This window comes from Cicer arietinum, chromosome 6 (genome assembly GCF_000331145.2).
Source record: "Cicer arietinum cultivar CDC Frontier isolate Library 1 chromosome 6, Cicar.CDCFrontier_v2.0, whole genome shotgun sequence".
NCBI classification, from domain to species: domain Eukaryota; kingdom Viridiplantae; phylum Streptophyta; class Magnoliopsida; order Fabales; family Fabaceae; genus Cicer; species Cicer arietinum.
In genome coordinates, this window is record NC_021165.2 from 68,142,993 (window position 1) to 68,160,725 (window position 17,733).

Consider the following 17,733-nt stretch of genomic DNA (forward strand, 5'->3'; position numbering starts at 1 on the left):
TATTGACAAAATGTTGAATACACTATTAGTGCGCTAAAAATCCTACATAAATATATGTAGGTCATCAAGTCATGTTATTAATGTTTTGTTTAATCATCTAAGACTAATCTCATTAACAATAACTTACATATTAAAAAATATTTCATATTTTTACCATCAAACACATGATGGCCAAAAACAAATCCCGCACTCTTTTGGAATCATGGGCGGAAATCAAGAATCTCTCATTCATCAAGGGCGTCATTAATATACCATATGTTTGTTAGACTTTTTGAGGAAATTCTTGAACCAATGCGCCGAGAGTTTTGGGTGTCTTTTCAAGCCATCATTAAAATCCACAAAGATGAGTCCAAATCGCAAGGAGAAGCCCGATTCCCATTCAAAGTTATCCAACAACGACCATGCAAAATATCCCTTTACATTCACACCATCCCTTCATACACAAAGTCAATATAACTACAATAATTAACCCTAGTAAAAATGTTACCTCTATACCAGTTTTCTACACATTCCTTTTTCACTTCATGATAGAAAGATACCACCTTTCCATTTTCTCTTAAAAGTTAAAGCTGAAAAGGAAGGGTAGAAAACATGCATAGGAACAAAACTATTGTGAATCACTATGTATACAATCTTTAAACCAATAACTATGGATTTAGAGGCTCTTGTGGAAAAAAAAACATTACTTACTTGATTGCAGATTGAAGATAATAAAGATGACGATAAAAATAATCAATTCTATAAGTATCTATAAGGGATTCTTCAAGTGATAGTGTTGGATCGTTGAACTCATCACGGCCTATCAATTGATTTTGTCATATTTTCATTAACTTTATAATATACAATATTATGGATATAATATCTTAGAAAACAAAAGTATAATAAAAATATTACCATTTTCGGTAATGTAAATTACGGGGTTGTTGTATTGGTTCTTGATGTAAAGCAACAGTTGTCGAAATCCTCGTGGATAAATGCATAACCAGTCGGAAGCAGCCTACATATGTATGATTAATTATAAATAAAGTTCTCTTTATATCTTTTGGAGCACAAAAGCTACAAATGAAAACATTGAAAGGAAAGTTAATGATGAAATACATACCATTGGACCAAGGGGCTTGCCATTATGGTGATCTGTTATGGAAAAAACAGAGTTCAGAGTAGGTACAATTACTTTTCTAACAATTAATCCAGTTTGAAAATTCATTAAAATTGAATTAACTAATGAAAGCATATAATAAAGTTGATAATTACATGTTTCATTAACAAGAGCATCAGTTTGCAGGGTTGGTCTAGCACCACATAGTTGAGGTGCATAAGCAGAATAAGAAGATGAGTAATAGTTTAGGCCTAAAAAATCAAAGGACCCCTTAAGTTGCTCAGATTCTTCTTTTGAAAACTTTGGTAGCCGGTTCCCTACCAAAAACTGCATGCTTTTCGGATACTCGCCTTTTGTGATTGGATCCATATACCTAAGCAGAATGGTACACCATTAAACCACATCATGAGATATCTATATTGTTTATCTACAAATACTTAAATTTAATCTTTACCATCAAACATGAAGTCGATGGATCGTTGTGCAGCATCACAATCTGATGTCTCTTTAGAAGCCGGCACAAACCAGTGAGAGAGCAGTGTAATCCCTATTATACCTTTTTGAGATGCCTACAATTTTTCAATTTTTTTTGTTATTTACTTATCAACACTTCCAATAAGCAATTTTGCATAGTTTTGTCCTAGTTATTAGAGATGTTAAAGTCTCATGTCATTTGAATAGCATATAATACTGAACCTGATACTTAGTCTTGTACAATTTAACAGCAGCAGAATGAGCAAGAAGTTGGTTATGTGCAGTCAAATATGGCTCTGTCCCTGAATCACCTCCAATGCAATTCAGTTTTAACCATTCTGAACATCGACCTGGCGCAAATTTTCCCTTTGCATAAGCATTTACGCTCACACTCCATGGTTCGTTCAATGTAATCCAATGTTTAACTCTATCACCAAATTCCTTGAAGCAAAGTTCAGCATAGTCTCTAAAATCATCTCTGCAAACTCATGAATTACATATATTAATTAGATTAACTTATTGCAAACTTTCTCTAAATAGTCATACAAAAATAGATTTAGATGAAAAATTGGTGTCTCTTACACAATGCGAGGACTTAAAAAACCTTCGTACTCATCCTCTAAGGCTTGTGGAACGTCCCAATGAAAAATGGTCACATATGGCTGCAGACCTACATTAATGATTATTTGTGATTAATAATCACATGGATATATATATATATATGATTCTAATACAATATGAAACTTAAATTAATAGTAATGAATATTACCATTAGCCAGTAATTCATCAATGAGATTGTTGTAGTAGTTTATTCCCACATGATTTACACCTGCACTAAGCTTTCCTTCTGCAAATAGTTGATAAGAAATTAATTTTTAGTAATTACTTAAGAAATTTATAAGGAATATTAACAAAAGTATGACTTACTTGGTAGCACTCTAGACCAAGAAATGGAGAATCTATAAGCATCCATATTCATATCCTTCATGATTCCAATATCATCCTAAAATACATATACCAATCTATGATGACTCTAAATCTAGATGTTACATTTTATTTATTTGCAAAACTACAATTTAGACCATACCTTGTATAGATTATATGAGTTATCAGCTACATCTCCATTACTTCTATCTCTTATTTTTTCTGCATGTCATTAAATTAAGATATATAATTTCACTCCCTTAATCAACGGTTTCTCTCTTAATCTAACCGTTTTTCATTAACTACAACATGATGTAAATGATTCATTTTGCAATCAAAATTAAATTAAAACACGATATTTTTTTACCGAATAAATCACGATATTGGTATATGGGATAGAAGTAAATAGACATTTTTGTATGTGAAATTATACAAATCGGTCAATTTAGTTATTTAAAGTTACGAAATATCAATTTAGTTTTAAATTGAATAAATATCAATCATCAATCAATTTAGTTATTTTTTCAAAATTTAGATCATAACTTTAAAGCGTATGTTTATTTTGGAGCAACAAAGTACTGTTCAAGTCAATATGTATGTGTTTTATTTGTTTTGATGGATGGTTAGTTGCTTACACATGCTAGAAATATGATTAATATTTTTTTAGTTTCAAGAAACTAATTTGTTATTTCGTAAATTTTAGATATTAAATTGATTGATCTTTACAGTTTTAAGAATTAAAATTTTTATTTAGTCGTTGAATTATTGAAAAAAGAAAAAGAGATTGAATAACAACCATATATATCTAGTAGTGTTCATTATTAAAAAACTGAATTGAATTGAACCACATTTATGTTTGAGGTTAAATCCTTGATAATTACTTTCATAAAAATTGATCAATTTTCTAATTAGTTTCAGTTAAATTATAAATAAATTTAAAATTATATTATAAATATAAATCAGTTTAATATTTAGAACTGATTTCAAAATTTTTCAATGAATTTTTAAAACCAAAGTTTCAATAAATTGGTTTTAAAACCAGCTTTTCAATGATTTTTAAAAAATTGGTTTAAAAAAAATATTAGTCCAAAGAAGTTGATTTATCCAAGTGTTTATTCATGCCGTTAAAATTATACAATAAAAACAATGATAAAAAGAAAAATAAGTGAATTTATAAAATCTAAATACAAATAAATTTAACTATTTATATACTAATTTCATATGTAAATATTTATGTAACAAAAAAAAACATTACATTATTACATTGTAATATTTTGCAAACGAATACAATGTTAATTGAACAAGAGTGAAGAAAAATAAATTGTGAGAATTTCAATTCTAAAATAGTAATATCAAATGTAAATTAAAATTATAAACATAAATTTGATCATATTTAACAATATAACCAGAGGCGAATCTTAGTGGAAAAATAGGATGGCTACGACCATCCCAATGTTCCAACAATTTTTAGAAAATAAAATTAATCTATAAAATAATTACAAAAATGTTAATTAAAAAATACACTACATCTTTTAAATTTTAATTTTATGTGTTTTGAGTTTCGTTTAAAGTTATAAAAATCAAATTAATAATTTGATAAATTATAAAAAAATATTTTCTTTCTATTTCGAGTTCAGTCTGAATCAAAATAAATAAATTCAATTTTTATTGATTTAAGTATAATTTTATTTAATATCTGAATAAAATTATTAAATTATACGAGTAATATTATCTTAAACATTAAATATGTTATATAAAATATTTAATTGATTTAGATTTTTTAATTGTAGTACTGTAGATGTTTATCGATATGATTCGTCCAATGAACTCTATGTTTTGCACATCCATGTATATACCTGGATATTTATGAGTAAAGGTATCCCAATTACTGGGTCCTCTCCCACCTTCACTTGCACCACCTTCATGCTACAAATTGAAATAACATGAAGAAGAAAATGAAATTCAGTACAAAAAATTAAATCATTATAGTAGGCTTCTTCTACGTTGCACATGATTACAAAATGAACGGTAATTGAAAGAAATAATAAGAAAATGGTCATAAATAAATTTAAGTGGGTCCATGCGTGTTTTAATTCTTTCTGTGCTCACCAAGCGGCCAACAAGATGAGTTTTATACTTCTATTCATCTTCTCTAGTCCTTCAATCTGCGTCACCATTGCATTCGTTCCATTCTGATCCTAACATGTAACATTCACTTTTTGTTAAGGTAAAAGATAACATTCATGTTTTATTTTGGAGATATCTAAAACAGTCGTGGTCTTTTTTATAAGTAGTTTACTAATTAGATCCACTCGGGGGATGATTTTTTGTTTTAACTTTTTAATTTTTGTTTTAAAATTTAAGATTTTAATTCTTAGTTGAATTTCAATTTTTATCTATATTTATATGAAAACTTTGATATGAAATTTCACTATAAAAAAAGACAACAATTATTTTTTTACTTTGACTCTACTTCTTAATTTCTTACTTTGATTTTATTTTAAATTTTTCATGTGTGATTGGCTCGTTACCATAATATATTTATATAAGTAACTACTTATATTTTAAATTAGTAGGGCATGTTTGATTCACATCTAAAAACTCTATTTTAGTATTTTAAAATTTAAAAACTAAAAACTTATTTCAATTATTTGTTTTTAAAATCTGTTTTGTAAAACTATTTTTAATATTATTCTTTTTAATACAAAAAACAAAACAGATAAATTGTGTTTTACTTTGCATTTTTCAGTTTTTTTAACTCTCTAGTCAAAATCTGTTTTAAAAATTAGAGTTGCCAAACAAACAGATTTTTTTAAAATTTTATTTTTAAAAACAATTTTCTAAAATTTATTTATAAAATAGTTTTCAAAAACTAAAAAGTAAAACACAATCAATCAAGCCCTTAGTCTTTTTTCTTTGTTTAAAATTTTAGCATGATTAACAATTTCTATTTGATGGGAGCCATAACTAGAAGAAATTTTTATTTCAAATATTATCTTGTCAATCAGTTTCTATTTTTCTAATATTTATCTTTAATTTTATTGAATGTGTGTTGCTTCTATTTTCATAGATATAAATATCAACTCGAAAATATTAATCAGACTATTCAAAATTACAACAACAAAAAAACAACTAATTTTTTTTATTAAATCGTAAAAGCTCTATAGATAAATTTATCAACAAAAAAAAAATGAAGGTGCACAAATACGAGAAGTGAGTTGAATTGTATTTGCTTAATTTAAATTTTTTTTTTTTAATTCTCATTTTGGTTTGGTGACTTAAATGTTTGGATTAATCATATGCAACAATAAACAAACAGAGCGGGAGTAAAAATAACACACCAGATTTTATCCTAGTTCACGATAAATTGGTAGCTATGTGTAGTCCCCTCATACAGAAGGATTTATCCACTAATTCAAAACTTGAATTACAACAACACTTGACCCTACAAGCCATTCTTTTTAAAACAACATAAACCTACAAACTTTATGAGGCAAATCACATATTGACCCTACAACTCAAGTCTTCTCTACACAACCTGAAACCTACATACTTTTTAAGGAAAACCACACATTGACCCTACAAGTCAAGTTTTCTCTACACAATCTGAAACCTACAAATTGTTAGAGGCCAACTAAAGGTACTACTAAGCTGGGTTAAAGAGATTGAAACTGGTTTGGTTTTCACACTGCAACACTTAAAATATTTTACTTTGAACGAATGTTTTCTAGAACCTAAAACCTTGCACTCTAAACACTTAGAAAATATTGAGCTCTTGAGATTTTCTACATAGCTTGGGTTTTCAAGATTTCCAAGTTTGTGAGTTCATGTTGTTGTATATTGTTGTACCTTTCTTTTTTAGCCTTGATCCACTGTTTATAGATGACATTAGGGTTTTTGAATTTATTTCCGAGTTTTTGAATTGTATCTCAAATTCACCTTGGTCAATAGATATATCTTCCAAATATAATTCTGATTGATATGACCTTGATAATATAACCGTTGAGCAATTTTTTATTTCCCAATTTCATGTGAGCAATTCTTCTAGAAAGATATTGCAAATTGATTCACTTGTGTCTTCCTTCATATGCTTGATTTGATTTGGGAGGTAACGATTTTGGACTTGTTCTTAGACCTTCAAAAGTAAGAATACGACTAAGTTCAATTCAATATTTTTTTTAATCTATCAGTGTTATTGACCTTCCATCAGAGTCGTTGACTTTTTTCCATCAGAATCATTGACTTTTAATCTTCGCAATCATTGACTTGATTGTTTAAATTAGATATTGTGATGCTTGAACAACCAGAGTTAGATGTAGATGCAAAGTTGTATGACTTAGAGTTAGTGCATGAGCAACTTCTTCTTTGTTGCATTATTAGAGTCTGTGCAACTTCATAGTATGTTGCGTATCAAAGGCAACACTTTGGAACGAAATATACCTTTCAGATGTAGACTTGAACATTGGATTCAGACTTTAGAGACATACTCAAAAATACTTTTCATTAGTGACATGCTAAAGTTATTGTTCATTTGAGGCATGTTGAAGTTATTGTTCATCAGAGGCATACTAAAATTATTGTTCACTAGAGGCATGCTGAAGTTACTATTCATCAAAGACATGATACAATTACTATTGATCAAAGACATGTTAAAGTTACTATTCATCATAGGCATTCTACAACTAATTTTTATCATAGGCATTCTACAACTAATTTTTATCATAGGCATCCTACAATTATTGTTCGTTAGAGGCATGAAAAACTCCAAAAGTACGCTGAATCTTTAGAGGTGCATAATTCTTCAAAGGCAAACGCGTAGACTCATCGGAGGCATGTTTTCCATAACATGCATTTATCCAACTCCGAGGCTTTCATTGACTAATTTAATTTTGTTTCCTCTTACCTATTTGCTTCCTCTGTTGACTTCCTCTAATCATTTCCTCTAGCGATATCCTCTGGTGACTGTATCATCTGGTGGTATTCTTTAGTCATTTTCTTTGATTTTTCTATTCTAATTTCTGCATACTTAATGACACCATTAGTACAACAAATTATTTCTACAAAATACTTTTGTTAAAATCAAAACACAAGGAATTTTTACCATATCATGATATGTGTGAATATAGAAGTAATTGGCTCGATTCATGGCCATGATAAAATACATAATGTGGTATATTTATCATATCATATCCCAATCTAGTGTTTGATAAACCAACAAGATATGATAAATTATTCTTGAATTCTATCATTCTTTCTCTACATTTATAATTCTTATCTTGAATATGATCTGGGTTTGAAATTAGCAGAATATGATAAAAATATTAATTTACACTATTTCCTTTATAAAATATGATTTTAAATATACAAAATTAAAAACTAATAAAATATAAATAGAAAACAATAGAATTTTATATTAAATTGAAAGTTAAAATATTAATTTCTTTTAAAACAGATATGTATGATTGATGACAAGAGTAGTTTTGTTATTTTATATAATCTAATAAATTATTCTAAAAAATTATTAAGTTTTTGAATATTAATTTAAAATTTAAAATAAATGCATCTATGCAAAAAATCAATTTCAAATTTTTTGGATTTTAAATTTTAAAGTCCAACGAATAAAATAGAATTATTTAATTATTATTATTTTTATATGTGAAATTATTTATTTAGTATTGTCAATTGTTTTTCAATGATAATTTCGTCATTTACATATGATATATATTATATCATCTCATGATGAATTGTACCAAACACATGATTTGATAAAATAATATTAGATTATTTGTTATCCTATGCACATAAAATATATAACATAATCATGATTATGTTGCCATTATCTTATATTTATTCTACTTTATATGATATCATGTTTCTATCTTATTATGTGTTGCAAATAAATCTTAAAGTAAAATATTTTTAATGATTTGACATATATAAAAGAGAATAAGGGTAATAAATTGACCCTGTAAAGTTATTTTACTTTTTAAAATCTCACTATCCAAAAAAAATTGTAGCAAATAGATTAAATACTTAAAATTATATTTTAAGATAAACTATAAATCAATTTTTCATTTGGATATTTATTTTTAAAATTACTTTTTAAAATGTTATAATAAAATATAAAAATACTATAAAAATTATTTTTAAATTTTTTTAAACAAACGGAACTTATAACTCGCCACAACATCAAATAATTAAATATTTTTTGTTGATTAAAAAAAATTGTATAATACGATGTCACATATTAAATTATCAGAACTGAATAATAATATAAAACTATTTTATACTCTACTATTTAAACACTTACATAGAAACACTTAACTTAAGGGTTCTCAATGGTACCAGATTAGTCTCATTAACATTAAGACTATAAAATTTATTTTAGATAATTATTCATTTAGTAGCCATCAAGTCTAAGTTTTTATTTTTATTTTTTATTAACCATTAACTCAAGCCAAGTTTCAATTTTTTCAATTAAAAAAACCATCAAGTCTACAATTTCCTATGCAAAAAATCATCAAGTAAAGTCTAATAGACTTTATCCTTACAATTTTTATCTTTATTACTTAAAGGGTTTAATTTTCATCTACACTGGTAGTTAAAAGTTTTAGACTGAAAATAAATCATAACAAATTATACATGTAGTTTTAATATAATAATGATTAAAATCGATCATTTTCAATAATCCAATATAAATCAATACTGTGAACTATTTACACTTAGTTAAATAGACTCAGGTTAGCCCTATGAACATTAACACATTAAAAAAGTTAAATAATATATCTTTCAATATATTAATGATATTAATATTGCTAAACAAAGAATGTAAATAAATGTTTATCATTAATTAATAATAACTTACATAAAAATACAACTACAAACAGATGTAGGATACATTGTTTTTTAACCAAAATAAATAAATAGTATACTACATTGATAGTGCCTAGTGTAATGAAAATCTTACGTAAATATATGTAGGCCATCAAGTATAATTTTCTATAATAATAAAACCATTGGGTGAACTTACAATATTCTACTATTAATTCAAACTAATAGATGAACTTTACCCCAACATTTTTGTATCTTTACTATCAAAGAGTTTAATATTTATCGATGGTGAATATGTCAATTTCATAAATGCATTAGTTATAGATTTCAACTTATATATTGGTGGAGATAAAAAATTTCTTTGTTAAAAAGACTAAAAAAAAAGGAAGTCTCAAAGCAAAAAATCTCTAAAGTCTTGTAGGTTAGGTAGAGTGTATAAATCCACTTTTTCAAATATATTTTTTGATAAAAAAATTATTTGATTTTTTTTTGGAGAAATGAAAGTTCTATTTTATTTTTGAGAAAAAGAATTTTAAAAATTTGTTAAGAAAAAAAAGTTTGATTTATTGTTAAAACTTTTTGAAAAAAAATCGCTTATTTTTTAAAAAACAATTATTTGAAATATTTTTTGATTTTTTCAGCAAAAAAGTAGTTTTTATTTTTGGAGAAACTTTTTTTTGATATTTTTCAAAGAAAAATAAATTTCAAAGGTTTTTCAACTAACAAAACTTTGGAGAAAGTTGGCTTTTGCACCCCTTCAATTAACCTTATACTTCAATTTGTTAAAAATCTAAAATTATCCTTAAAACTTTTATTGACTAAATGGTAAAAAAAAAATTACTTCAAAATCTCACATCTTCAACCAAATTTCCGGTACGTAAAATTTTTCCATTAAAATCTAGTACACAAAAATTCACTATCGGAAATTTTGTAATTTAAATTTTCGGTAGTACAATTATGTTACTGAAAATTTCACCATCAAATTTTCGATAAAGTATTTATAATACCGAAAATTTGTGCTATGAAATTTTCGGTAGTTACATTTACCTTATTGAAAATTTCAAATTTTTAAAATATCCGGTAGTTATTTTACTTAATCGAAAATTTAAAAAATCCGATATGTTATTATTTATTTATTTTTTAAATAGGGATGGAAAAAAGACAACCAGTATGATAGATTTGATTGAAGCATTTACAACTGATCAAAATTTTGAGTCACAAGAATAAAATGGAAAAAAAATGTAATTTTTTTTTACAAATAATGTAAAAAAAAAAAAAACTAATTCTGAAATTTCAGTGACAAATGAAATTTTCGATAAAGATTCTGAAAATTTAAAATTTTCGATAGTTATGAATCAATATAGAAAATAAATACCGAATATTTTAAATTTCTGGGTGGAACCTCGGAAATTAACAAATTTTTGGAACGAAACTCACTTTTTCGAAAAAGGCAAGTTGTAGGGGTGTATAAGACAACTTTTTTATTTTTACAGTTTTATTAGAGGTATTTTAGACATTTCAATCATAAAATTTTTAAATAGAAGGTATAAGATTAACTGGGATATAAAAGCCAACTTTTAACTTTAGATGTATGAATCCTCAATTAAGCCCACAAAAGATAATGGACTGGGGCATTAAAAATTCATCTCAATATAGAGCCTTATATTAAGTGGTTTAGTAAGGGCTTTTTAAGAAGAACTTTGGACTATGAAATTTAATAAACAACGGTTGTCAGTAAAGCTGTAAATTAAATCTCAAAAATCTAAAGTTCATCTTAAAAAATTATCTATTAAGCCTGTTAATATAAGACTCTTTATTGAAACAATTTTTTACCCCGACATATTATTTCACATTTTTTGGGCCTTAGTGGGCTTATGAGTTTAATGTTTCGTCAATTGGATTTTTTTTTTAAATTTATTTTTCTAAAGAAAATACCAAAAAAAAAAAATTCTCGATAAAATTAAAACATTTTCTTCTAAAAAATATCGATTTATTTTATAAAAATATTTTTAAATTATTTTTTTAGCTATGACATTTTATGATATCTCTAACATATAAATTGAAATTGATAATTAATAAATTTATAAAATTGACATTATATTTGTCAATACTAAAAGTTTTCGCACAATAAAAAAATTACACCACGTCTTGCCTAGAGATGAATAAAGCTTTTTATTACGACCATATATTAATTCTAGAGGGCCAATCAACCCTTTCAAAAATCAACTACTTGATTAATATTAACTATATTAATATAAATACTTGATTATTATTAATCATATTAATATAATTATTTTACCTGAAAAGTTCAAGCCAACTATATAATAATATCCAATAATTGAATAACTACAATCACAATAGTATTAAATCATCTTTATTTTTCTTGTAGAATGCATACAGCATTGGATGGAGAGCATGCAATTCACACTGTTGTGCAAGTTTAATAGTGACTAAAAAAATGCAAGTTTAATAGTTGCAACATTTAGAAATTCATTGGGGTAAAAGAGGGTGAATAAAATTTACTAAGACAAAAAAATGTGATTTACTAAATCTGAATTATATTATCCGCATTTCTTTTATTTTTAAATCTACGATCTAACAAAGATTGTATTTTTCTAATTTGATTTTATTAAAACAAAATACCTTTTTTTGAATCATGGGAATTTACTACTTGTCTAAGATTTTTGGAGGAAATTCTTGAACCAATGCGCTGAGAGTTTTGGGTATCTTTTTTGGTTGTCTTTATAATCCACAAAGACGATTCCAAATCGCAAGAAGTAGCCAGATTCCCATTCAAAGTTATCCAGTAATGACCATGCAAAATATCCTTTTACATTCACACCATCCCTTCATGCATAAAGTTCAATATAAGTAAAATAATTAACCCCAATAAAAATGTTATCTCTATATCGATTTTTCTACACATTCCTTTTACACTTAAAATGTGAAAGAAACCACCTTTCTATTTTCTTGTAAAAGGTAAATGTAAAAAGAAATGGTAGAAAATATGAAAAGAAAGACTCTTTTAAAAAAGTGTTACTTACTTGATCGCAGTTTGAAGATAATAAAGATGACGGTAATAGTAATCAATTCTGTAAGTATCTATAAGAGATTCTTTAAGCGATAATGTTGGATCGTTGAACTCATCACGACCTACCAATTTATTTTGTCACACTTTCATTAGCTTTAAAAATATACAATCCTATAAATATAATATCGTAGAAAACAAAGTATAATAGAAATATTACCATTTTCAGTAATATAAATTACGGGGTTGTTGTACTTCTTCTTGATGTAAAGCAACAACTGTCGAAATCCTCGTGGATAAATGCATAACCAATCAGAAGCGGCCTGCATACAATAATAAATAGATCTTTTGTAAAAAACATTGATGTGTAAGTTAGTTGCTAATGATAGAATGAAATACATACCATTGAACAAAGGGGCTTGCCATTATGTTGAACTGTCAAGGAAAAAGGATAAACAATGCTAATTACATAGAAAGTTTAGAATAGGTACAATTACTTTTCTTTCAATTCTATTTGGAAATTCATTAAAATTGAATTAATTAATGAATGAAAGCATATAATAAAGTTGATAATTACATGTTTCATTAACAAGAGGATCAGTAAACAGCGCTGGTCTTGCACCACGTAGTTGAGGTGCATCAGCAGAATAAGATGATGCGTAATAGTTTAAGCCCAAAAAATCAAAGGACCCCTTAAGTTGCTCAGATTCTTCTTTTGAAAACTTTGGTAGCCGCTTTCCCACCAATGATTGCATGCTTTTTGGATATTCTCCTTTTGTTATTGGATCCATATACCTAATATGTGGAATGATACACTATTGAATCATATTTTCATCAAATTTGTGGTCCTTTAACTTAGTTTCAGATAACGTTTTAGTCCTTTATCTTTTTTTTTTCTCGACTTGGTCCTTTAATTTAATTTTAAGTGACAATTTGATATTTTATGTTTTAAAATTTCAACAATGTTATCCTTTTTTATAAAAAAATTCAAAAAAAATTTCAATCAAAACTCATAAAATTAATTATATTCTTCAATATAATACAAATTTCATCAAATTCGTAATGCAAATCTTCAAATAAACTCATATTTTCATACTTTATTTGATATTGTTAGGAATAAAGGACTAAATCGGAAAAAAAAAGATAAAGGACTAAAACGTTACCTGAAATTAAGTTAAGGGACCACAAATGTAATTTAGCCAATAATATAATATACTATCAATAGTTAAGTTTAATTTTTACCATCCAAACATAAAGTCGATGGATCATTGTGCAGCATCACGATCAGATGTCTCTTTAGAGGCTGGAACAAACCAATTAGAGATCAATGTAATTCCTATTGAACCTTTTTGAGATGCCTGCAATTTTCAAAATTTTGGGAATTTAGTTAGCAACATCTCCAATAAGTAGAGATGTTCAAGTCTATGTTATTTGAATACTATTTTGCTTTTAAAAAAATGTCAATAATAGAACCTGATACGTAGTTTTGTACAGTTTAACAGCAGCAGAATGAGCAAGAAGTTGGTAGTGTGCAGCCAAATATGGTTCTGTCCCTGAATCACCTCCTGTGCAATTCAATTTTATCCATTCTGAACATCGACCCGGCGCAAACATTCCCACTGCGTAGGCATTCATGCTCACACTCCGTGGTTCGTTCAATGTAATCCAATGTTTAACTCTGTCACCAAATTCCTTGAAGCAAAGTTCAGCGTAGTCCTTAAAATCATCTCTGCAAATTTATCAATTACATATATTAATTAAATTTACTACAAACTTTGTCTAAATAGTCATACATAGATATATTTTAGACGGAAAATTGGTGTCACTTACACAATGGAATGACTCAAAAACCCGTGGTACTCATCTTCTAAAGCTTGTGGAACGTCCCAATGAAAAATGGTCACAAATGGTTGCATACCTACATTATTGCCGATGATTTTTTATGTTTAACAACATATCGATATGAAAGTAATACATTGTGAAAACTTAATAAATATCTAAATGTTGATGAATCTTGACCATTATCCAATAGTTCGTCGATGAGGTTGTTGTAATAGTTTATTCCTTCCTTGTTTACACCTCCACTTAGCTTTCCTTCTGCAAATGGTTAAAAAATTTATAATGGTTATTATATTATCACCAATCTTCAAGAGAGCAATATGACTTACTTGGTAGCACTCTAGACCAAGAAATGGAGAATCTATAAGCATCCATATTTATATCCTTCATGATTCCAATATCTTCCTGAAATACATATATAGATAAATCTATCATGACTCTAAACTCTAAACTAATATATGTTACATTTTTTTTTAATATATATATACCTTCGCCAAAACTATAATTTGGACCATACCTTGTAGCGATGATATGAGTCGTCAGCTACATCTCCATTACTTCTATCTCTTATTTTTTCTGCATGCAATTTCATTAATAAATATGAGGAATCTATCTATACATGTTATTATGTAACTAGACAAATCAATTTATAATTAAAACACATGATTTGTATCGATATGTTAAATATTGAAAAAAGAAAAAGAGAATTAAAACCTGGATATTTATGAGTGAAGATATCCCAAATACTGGGTCCTTTTCCATCTTCATTTGCTGCACCTTCATACTACAAATTGAAGTAACATGAAACAAAATGAAATTGAATAAACAAAATTTAAAGTTTATAATATTAATTGAAAGGTGGTTGATGCCTGATACGCGGAGGAGGCTGTTCCAAAAATAAATCCTGGAGGGAAACTGCTTCGATTGAGAGTGGGAATAGATTGAAGAGCATCTATGCAAGTAATAATGGATAATAGAGAGAGTAACATAAACACACTCAAATTCAAAACTTCCATTATAAGTTTCATGATTTAGAAAACTGAAATTCAGTGATTATAGTTTCCCTTTTTAGTGTGAGGAAGAAGACATTTTCCTTTGGCTAATAAAAATATGTGCAAGTTCGTTTATAGTGCGATTGTTTCACGGGGACTGATTCAATCCTTACTCTTTTATATTTTGTTATTGTTTTGATTAATTTACAATACGTTAATCTAACAATAGTAAATCTATTGAATGTATATTTTAATAATTTTTTCATGTTAATTATATATATATATATATATATATATATATATATATCATGTTTATTTACACATATGAATTTTGGAATAATTCAATATTTGTGCATTTCTGAATTACACAAATGATTTTTTTATATATTTTTTAGATATGTTATATAATTCTTGAAGAACTTAAAAATTCAATGTTTATCCTATAAATTTTAAAAGAATTTAATATTCAAACATCCCTACAGGATTGGCTTAATGATATTAATTTGAAGGTTTTGGCTTTTTGCAATATTCATTTTAGACCATTAAAATATTCAAATGTCATTTTTACCATTAAACGTATACGTATGCTAATCAAACCAAAATCAAAATATGATATAATTAATTAGTATTCCAATCATATAATTAATATTTAATATTCATTGGATTTCATTCAATAAAATAAATATTAGTATTCCGATATCCATAATTAGGTTTAAGTTTGATTTTTCCATAATTGACTATATCATTTGATTTGCCGTCATATTCTAATACTACAAAATTCATAAATATATAATTGATTTTGAAAAAGAAACAAATATATATAAACATATTATTTGATTCAATAAAATAAAATTTCTAAATTATTTATTTGCTGTTAATTACTGATGCGGTAACTTATTTGATAAAATTGAATATTTTAATAGGTCTTAAACTGCATCTTTATTACATCCATGAATTGATAATTAATTTTCCGCTAATGGATATTGATTTATAATTAATTTCCTATTTTCTTTAATGTTATGATTTACAATTAATTAATTTTATTTATTTATTAAGGTTACAGTATAATAGTCCTTGAGGAATTAATTAAATTTTTTCTTTGGTCACCATTTATGATGATTTTTATATAATTCTTGAAGAATTTAGGAGTTTAGTAATCAAACATCTGTGAAGGATTGTGAAGAATTGCGACAGTAATTTATGACATAGTTCTTAAAGAACTATAAATTTAATATTGAAGCATCTATGTATTATTGCTCAAAGAATGATTTTCTTTAAAACTGCTTACGAAGATAACTTGTGATCTAGTTTTTTGAAAACTAAAATTTTAATATGTATTATTGCTCAAAGAATGATTTTCTTTAAAACTGCTTACGAAGATAACTTGTGATCTAGTTTTTTGAAAACTAAAATTTTAATATTAAAGCACCAATATTTGATTGTTCGAAGTATGATTTCCTTGATCACCGTTTAGTGGTTGAGTACTTAAATAAATAGATTTTTATACTCTTGATTAAAATATATAAGATCTATTTGATTTTAGTATGATATGTAACAAAGAAAATTAAGAGGAAATTATTTATGTTCGTTGAATATGCTCTTAATGTAACCAAAAATTTATTCAATGCAAAAGACTTGTGGCTTTGTTTCTGAAGAACTATACATTTAGACCATGATTGAAATCTAATTGATTTTGGTATTGATTTTAAAGAAAGAAAAATAAAATAAAATACATATATTTTTGTGTCACTCAAATATGCTCATGAAGTAGCCAAATTTGAGAAAGAAAATCCTTTCAACAATATTTTAAAATATTTGTCACATTTGTGATTAAATAAAAGAGTGGTTATTGAAAAACAAAAAGGTGAAATGTCACATCATCAATTAAACTTTATTCCCAAAAGTGGGTGCTCCAATATTTATTCAACATGATTAGAATTATTGAAATGCATATCCTTATAAATAGGAAGTTTACAAATCATATTAAAGTTTGTTGTTGATAAGACTCGTTGGACCATTCCAATCTATTACGATGCAAAACACAAAAGTTAAAGATTTCTATGGGTATGTATTGAAGAGTAAGAAACTTCTTTAGTATTATAACTTTTGTGCATTGCTAGTTCCCCAAGAAAGTCAATAGTTTGAGAAAATGAGTCTCTCACATTTATAAAATGAATTTAAGGTGAAATTTATGAGTCAATAATTAGATCACGATTATGAAGATCATTTAGATATTTTATGACTTGAATTGATGCATCAACTAAATTATTACATGTATGTTTATTGCAACTCACAATCAAAAGTTTGTGAGAATTTCTCAACTAATTTGACTAAGAGTTCGTTTTCAAAACTTTACAGAAAGTATTTAATAAGTATCATTTGTCAATTGAAATTTATATTGAACATCTTTTGGCATATGTTCATACAAACAAAAAAGACTTGAAAATACATTCTTTAAAAGTCTAAAGGTAATTGTATGACCAATATGAAATCATGCATGTATTTTGAGAATTTGTCTTTCTTCAAGCAAACAAGTTACTATATGT

At 26.4% G+C, this 17,733-nt stretch overlaps 2 protein-coding genes across 2 annotated transcripts; both read right to left on the reverse strand.

The window, feature by feature from the left end:
* On the reverse strand, positions 1-4,419 carry LOC101506664 (beta-glucosidase 12-like). Its single transcript, XM_012717682.3, has 12 exons — positions 4,354-4,419; positions 2,661-2,719; positions 2,501-2,576; positions 2,343-2,420; positions 2,156-2,243; positions 1,796-2,051; positions 1,562-1,668; positions 1,255-1,472; positions 1,103-1,134; positions 895-997; positions 691-799; positions 1-433 (listed from the first exon to the last, which is right to left on the reverse strand). The coding sequence occupies exons 3-12, from the start codon at positions 2,559-2,561 to the stop codon at positions 244-246; spliced, it is 1,242 nt and encodes a 413-aa protein (XP_012573136.1). The 5' UTR covers positions 2,562-2,576; positions 2,661-2,719; positions 4,354-4,419; the 3' UTR covers positions 1-243.
* Positions 4,420-11,821: 7,402 nt separating this feature from the next.
* Positions 11,822-15,314, reverse strand: LOC101501310 (cyanogenic beta-glucosidase-like). The gene is given in 13 exon segments (XM_012717689.3): positions 11,822-12,175; positions 12,373-12,481; positions 12,577-12,679; positions 12,760-12,791; positions 12,934-13,151; positions 13,599-13,714; positions 13,830-14,085; positions 14,187-14,274; positions 14,376-14,453; positions 14,525-14,600; positions 14,713-14,771; positions 14,910-14,979; positions 15,065-15,314. Coding segments are annotated over 13 exon segments (1,536 nt in total). The 5' UTR covers positions 15,224-15,314; the 3' UTR covers positions 11,822-12,003.
* Between the last annotated feature and the right edge of the window lie 2,419 nt (positions 15,315-17,733).

Coding starts and splice junctions, on each gene's coding strand:
- LOC101506664 (XM_012717682.3), bottom strand. CDS start 2,561: ATGAAGGATATGAATATGGATGCTTATAGATTCTCCATTTCTTGGTCT. Junction 2,244..2,342: donor TGATGAATTACTGGCTAATG/GTAATATTCATT, acceptor TCATTAATGTAG/GTCTGCAGCCATATGTGACC. Junction 998..1,102: donor GCAAGCCCCTTGGTCCAATG/GTATGTATTTCA, acceptor ATACATATGTAG/GCTGCTTCCGACTGGTTATG.